Here is a 7,237-nt window from a genome sequence, read left to right on the forward strand (position 1 = left end):
ACAATTCGAGTTTATTCCACAAGGATCAGAATGCAATGGAGATGTCACCAGGAGGCGACATGGTGCAGCGGATCGTGGTGGAACAGTTCGTGGCAATGCGACACACACGACACAGTCCCGGGAGGGACTAGATCATATGGAGGTATGATCGGGAGCTACTGGGAGCTCCGCTTTGGTGAACAACACGACGGCAAGAAGGGCTATGGATTCAAGGAGTGAAGGCCATGGTACCGCAGAGGCGGGTCTTCCGGGCGTGCACCGAATTTTGCATCGGATGAAAACCTTGGTCATCAGCATATGGGGGCTGGGTTCCACCAAGGGAAAAGTTCGAATGCAAGTACCAGTGAGTCCCATGAGAGGGACTTGATCATGCAGAGGTATGATCGAAGCAGCTGGAGAGTTGGATTGCTCCAGAGCTCATATTCGCTTAAGGGAGCCCGACAAGTCGGAGGACAAGGTCGAGTAAGCGAACATTGCTACCAAGGAAGCTAAGGAGAACAGAATCGGTGCAAACCCTACAATGTGATGGCAGAGGCCATGCATGGGAGTTGCAGTCTGTCTTTCCATCGACCAAACAGACTGCTTGGAGAACACAGAGGTGTTGAAGCAGGAGGTCGAAAGGGGCGAGGAAGCGACGACAAGTCCAGAGGGACTTAGCTACCCAAAATCAAGCAATCGGTGAGAATGGAGGTGGACTCAGCGGAGTGTCACGAAGGCATATCTACTGATTGTGAAGAAAAGGGATGTAGATGCGAGGCGACGGATAGTAGGGCCATGGGCATGGCAGCGCCATGGTACCGCAGAGGCGGGACTTCCGTCAAAGTCATTGATCCCTTGCTCTCACGGAGGGAGAGCGCTTGGTCGTGAAAGGGGCCGAGGAGGTGGAGCATGCAGAGGCAATCTCCAAGTACCGAGACAAGGCTGAAGGGCAGAGGCCAAGAAACTTCGTAAGACCGGTGTCAACAAGTGTCTCATCAAGATGGCCGTAAGTGAAGGACTTCGGGTCATGCAAGAGTGCACGACCAAGGAACGAAGCAAGCAGTACGCGGTGCTGTACCTTTGCTACTCAGTGTAGTAGGCGGCAGGGTTGATGGAGAAGACGGTACAATCCCAGAGGCGACCTCATCTATCAGAGAATTACTCCAAGTTGGGGTGAAAACTTCCTGCATTCCAGAAGTTCAATGGCATTGAGAAGGTGAATCACAGTAGCTAACTCAACGCAAGGAGTGCAAACACTTCAAGTGCTTCAGAAGTGTGAGCAAAGAGCAGGCGAAGGCCAGTAACCAGCTCGATGCATGAAGTACAACCTCGAGGAGGCGGGCGAAGTCAAGTAACCTTTGCCTTCTCAACTCTTAAGAGAATGGGCGAAACCGAGTACCCCAGTTCTCTTATCTATCCAGCAGAGGAGCTCTGCACAAGTTCAAAGACCCTTCGAAGATAATGGAAGACAATAGTTGTCAAATCCTCACCAACGGTGATCAGTGCTACTGAGAGTAGATTGTCCGCTTCATTTCCCAACAAAATGCCAATCGAAAGCGGAAGTGATGCGAACCTACTTGGATGTGACAACTAACTGAAAGAAGAGTCAATGAGCAGATTTTGTGGAGGAAGGACCCAAAACTTCAGAAGTTCGCGAGGCGATGCTCGTTAAAGCTCCAACAAGCATCCACCCAGTTCAAGCAGCATGTGGAAATTTTGAGAAACTGGCGCAGTAAGAATGATCTTTTCCTTCATTTGGTGGATCCGCAGGAATCAACGAGGATCAACACAACTCAGCCAACCCCACACCAGAGTAAGAGTCATTGGCGAGTAGAAGCAGCATGGCGGATCAAAGGTTCGACTACTCAAAAAGAGCAGCGGAGAGCAGCTGGGAGCCAGGAGGCGCATTGCAGCTGGAGCAGAAGATTGAAGACTCAGCAAAGGCGAAGAGATACAGTGTTCACAAAGGCTTCGACGAGGACGTCGAAGGGACAAGTGGGGGAGAATGTCACGGACAAACTTCTAAACAAGGTGTTTGATGTAATGCTTATGTATGTCCGTGTCGTTTGGCATGTTCATGCCTTGTACAACATGTAAAGGGGCGGCCGAAGGCTTAATAGTCCCATTTTAGTTGGGTTGGTGGCCTCTTTAGGCTTGTAAATAAAGGTTGTGTCATGTAGACACGTGCGAGAGCTTTTCGGTCTGTAATGGACCATTTTACCCTTTGTTGTGCCACTGTTCAGAGCTTGTAAAGTCTGTTTGTAATTTGCTTTGTCTATGAAGTGTTTTTCGGACATGTTTGCTTGTGGATCCCGTTTGAGGCGTTCTCTTTAACCCGTTCTCTCTTTTGTTGGTCCTAAGGGACAATGGGAGGCTTCGGGGAGGCTGACCTTTGCGGACGGACGCGCAAGGGTGCCGCACGACTTAGGCAAAACCAGCTAAGTCCGTGTCAGTATGTCGATTGTCGTAATACTACTACACAAAGGTAACCGTGCATGTGACTGCCATCATATGTTGCACCCCACCATGCTTCTACTGCGTATGATAGCACCTATACTTAAGTGTTGCTCGTGATTAGGCCAACGACTATCGGAGGTCACCACCTTCAACAATGCAATCATTGATAATAAGCTATCAATGGTATTCGATCGATCAAACACAAAGAATCTCATATCACCCGCAAACAAGTACTAAGACAGATAAGATAGAAAAGCAGATCGACAACACAAATAGATCGTTTAAGCATTGTAAATCAAAATCGAATAACACTTTTTCATAAGCAAAAGATGCTAATAAATAGATCTAAGGTATTTGATTTTAAAAATATAACTCTGATACCAATTGTAAGCATAAAAACTATCATTATATTATTGTTATATAAAAAATTTTACTATTAAAATTAAAATTAAATAATAATAGATTGAATTTATGATGCTTACGTTTTAATGTCATTCAGAAAATCTTTATTTGATCTACAGACACTATCGTCCGATCCAAAATCTATAATGATTCTGATTTATATGGAAAACTAAATTTATCTATTTTTTTCTTCGTATACTTTACAGGACTCCTGAGTAATAAATTAGAGACTACGGAAGATTGAGAATAGATATGTAATCTTAATAACTTATCATAAGAGATTTTTATAAATAAGAACATGATTTCATCTAATATTTTCACCGTGTGTAAATTGTAATTGTCATCTTTTCGTCGATTCCATCTGAAAGCATTACTCTAAATGGGAAGCTGGGACGATGCTGACAAGATTTATTGTATATTCTACACTATCGACGTGTCACCGGGATCAGACACCGATGTTTTTGAGTGAGTCCTCATCTCGGCTAATATATCGTGACCGATCACTTCCACGTGATCCGATCCTTCTTGTCTCAAAAGATTTTAAGCCGACGAGGCTCCACCGCTTCTTGTCTCTCGCGACGTACGTCCATTACGCGCTTATAATACCAACACCAACGCAGCACGCCGCTCTCTCATTCCTTATAATTAATTACAGCGCTACCCCGTGACAGAGCGTTGTGGATCGTTGTATTGGCACGTAGTGCTGGCGGTGTCGGCAGCACTCGTGTCAAATCTTTAGCGTTGTGGTACGTCTAAGCACTGTGGTACCCTAATTTCCACCGTCTATAAATCCATCCATCACAACATCTATAGATCCAACAACTCTCATGAATCACATTATGCAATTAAACCAGTGTTATTACCAAAAATGCTGTCTTGGTTAGGGCGGGTGTTTTCCTATAAACCGGTGACGCCTGCTTTTTTTGGTCCATGGCCCCACCCACGCGGGCCAATCTCTTCGTACCCTGGCAAGTTGAATAATTGAAGTGTGTCTAAACAGGTGGCCATGTGTCTGTATCGTGGCTCGCACGTGTCTGCATCGATAACGCCCGTCGAACTTTCTGTTTCTTCACTCTTGCGTGCGAAAAATATTAACGTCACACGAACTCGAGTTTAGCTCATTCTGATCCATTATGGTTGATTGTGAGCCCGATATCAATTATGATGCTCCTTTGATTCTTTATGGGATACAGATGTGTTCCATCTATTCTTTCCTCTTTTTATTTGTGTACTAAGTCGTAATAATAAAGACGAACGTGGCGCATCACGTGACACCCACGCCACCATTCTTCTACATAAAGACCTCCAACAGCCCAGCCCTGCGCTCATAATAAGGGAGAAAAGCCGGGAAACGAAGTGGGTTCTACAATGGAGCGTTTTGTCACTCTCTCCATGGTTCTCTTCGGCGCGGCGCTCGCGGGTGCGCTCGCCGCCGACGCGAGGGGCATCCCCAGCGACTTCATCCACTCCTCGTGCCGGGCCACACAGTACCCCCACCTCTGTGAGCGTTGCCTTTCGACCTACGCGCCGCCGGTTCGCCGGAGCCCGCGCGGGGTGGCGGCGGCCGCCCTGGCCGTGAGCGCGGACAAGGCGCGGTCGGCCTCGGCCTTCGTGAGGCGGGTGTCAGTGGGGGTGCGGCCTGTGCGGTCCCGGGAGTCCGGGGCGGTGCAGGACTGCATGGAGACGATGAGGGACAGCGTCGACCGCCTCCGTCGGTCGGTGCAAGAGATGAAGCGGATGGGGCGGGCTCGGAGCCCCCGCTTCGCTTGGCACCTTAGCAACGTGCAGACCTGGGTCAGCGCCGCCCTCACCGACGAAGGCACCTGCCTCGACAGCCTCTCGCAGAACGCCGGCCCCACCGTCCGGGCGGCCATTCGGAAGCGGGTGGTGGAGGTGGCGCAGGTCACCAGCAACGCCTTGGCTCTCGTGAACCGGCTCTCTCCCCGGGTCTGAACCCGGTTCGAACCACCACCGCCTCGGCTATCTCTATAGTCATCGTTGTTATATATATAAAATGTAGAAACGTAGGTATAGAGAATGCAGTGTTTGAAGGAGATGGGGAAGAAGAAATATGTGGATGTATAATGTTAGTGGCAGAGTCTTGATGGGAGGATATGATGGTAGTAATGTTGTGAAACGAGCTTGTACTAAGTTTTGGCTTTGGTGTGGAGATGATCATGTTGTCGACCACACAATTATTTTATTGGCTGTGTCGGCATCACTTACTCTCTGTGCTTACAGATACAAAAAGGCCGAGATCACACAAGAATCGTTTCTATGGTCCAGTAAATTGTGCAGTGCCTGTGGAAACTCTTAAGTTATTGAGAACCAAATCATTCAATTCAAATGGGAAGAAGAAGTAAAAGTGATCGGCATCCAACTTTGTGTGAGCCATATCTCTCTAGTTTATCTTCTTCGTATTTAATAGTCATTGTCCCTCCCACGTTTGCGTAGGGCCCTCCAATCAGTCAACAAAGCCACCGACGTTGACGGCCTTTAAGGGGGTGGTGGTGGTTTGGATGAAGGTCAGATAACTATCTATCAGTTACTTCATCGTATCGGAGACGACGATTTCATTTGCCGTGGTCGGAATTAACCCTCAATTGTATGGGCGCTTCGAATTCCAGTAGAATGGCCGGTCGCAGTCATTGGAGTGGCCCACCTGCTGCTGCAAACAGTACAGGGAGATGTGATGGCCAGCCGTTTCGTGGTTGGTTGAGTTGGATGGTTGTATCACATGAGCCACAATGAATGATCCGTAGGATGTCGTGGGAGCCACCTCTCACGATCACACTTTTCCCTTACAGAGAGAGAGTGAGAGAGAGAGAAGCGGGAAGGTGTCGACAGAGGCACATGGAGGCCTCACTCGTCCCCCTTAACTCGCTCTTGCTTCGGCCGCAACTTGGAGAGAGCTATACGATCTGGAATGCCCGACTCTTAAAGTCCAGGTCACGAGACAGAACAGGGTAGCGATCACTAATGGAAGTCACGTGATGAGAGGATGCGTGCACGCTCCAAATTGATGCAGTAGGGTGAGAGGAGTTATTGCGATGCGGATCGCGTGTGCCTGCATGTGTAAGTGAAGGACGAACGATGAATTATTACTATGTTGCCACGTCCTAGTGGGGGAAGCCTTTGCCCTTCAAAGCTACCCCCTACCCCGCACCACGATATGATTCGGGCAATGGATAATTAATAAGTGGGGCCCTGGGCCCCATCCGTCTCAGTGTCGTAGTTTGGTACGCGTCTTAATCAAGCCACCCATACCCTATTCTTGGCAAGCTTTGTGATAACATGAATGCATGGCTATGAAACTAATCAATCCATCCACAAAATTAGTGCAATAATTTATATTAATATTCGGAGAACATAAAATTTCGTTTCTATTCAAAGTTCAGTTTATCTAAAAAATTGTGTGGTTTGACACGTGGACGATCGAATCTCATATCATCTTCGATATTACGTCGACTCAAATGCACCTCATCTCATCGTTTGACATTTGGATCGAGAAGTCCGCCAGATTAATACGACGCATGACGGCATAAATCGTAGCATCTAACATTTTGATCAATTTTCGACCATCGAAATCGCCCGATGATTCCGCGCTAGTCTCCGATAGACCTCCACTTTCTCCTGACTTTTAGGAGAAATCTCCGGCCCACCACTTTGGACTCTATATCTGGCTCTATAAAAATATTTATGCCTATAAATCCTCAAATATTCTTTTGTTAATTAATCGGAAAGAGTTTTATAAAATATATGTCTCTAACAGTCTGACTTGTTGGTCTCGGAGATACGAGTTCGAAGATAATTTAGATGTTACTTGGGTGCTCGACTGATCATTGATGAATAATAACGTGGTCGACATCTCAACACCACTCGATGGAAACCTCAACATCATATAATTGACATCTCGACGTCACATGATTGACACCTCAATATCATATTGTTTACCATTCAGCTTTCATCTAAATAAATTGAGTATTATCATGTTTTGGGTTTCATATACTATTATGCATTTCAAGATTATAATGTTTTGGGTTCGATATACTTGAATTTCAATATTATTATAAATTCTCTAATTTATAGAGGAATCACAATATTTAGGAAAGTAAATGATAAATTTATCTTTATTATAAATTCATCTCTTTTTCCAGGAATGAAAGTAGCTTATTCTTTAACTATAAGATTATCAAGATAAGATTTAACCTTATTGGCCAAAACTTGAGAAAAAAAATTTATATAAAATATTACACAAAGAGATATGTTTGAAATCATTGAATCTTTGATAAGAAGACCAAATAAGTTTTGCCCAAAGTAGTAGGGATGACAGTGTTTCTATAAAAAGAGCTAAACTCATCAAAAATACTAAACTTAATATCATCCCAAAAAGATTTGA

The 7,237-nt window shown here is 45.9% G+C and overlaps 1 protein-coding gene across 1 annotated transcript; it reads left to right on the plus strand.

Annotated features, from left to right (window-relative positions):
• The first annotated feature begins 4,154 nt into the window (after positions 1-4,154).
• Positions 4,155-5,041, plus strand: LOC135596815 (pectinesterase inhibitor 9-like). Its single transcript, XM_065089001.1, has one exon. The coding sequence runs from the start codon at positions 4,207-4,209 to the stop codon at positions 4,789-4,791; it is 585 nt and encodes a 194-aa protein (XP_064945073.1). The 5' UTR covers positions 4,155-4,206; the 3' UTR covers positions 4,792-5,041.
• Positions 5,042-7,237: the final 2,196 nt, after the last annotated feature.

The sequence above is a fragment of the Musa acuminata genome, chromosome BXJ1-11 (genome assembly GCF_036884655.1).
Source record: "Musa acuminata AAA Group cultivar baxijiao chromosome BXJ1-11, Cavendish_Baxijiao_AAA, whole genome shotgun sequence".
Taxonomy (NCBI): Eukaryota; Viridiplantae; Streptophyta; class Magnoliopsida; order Zingiberales; family Musaceae; genus Musa; species Musa acuminata.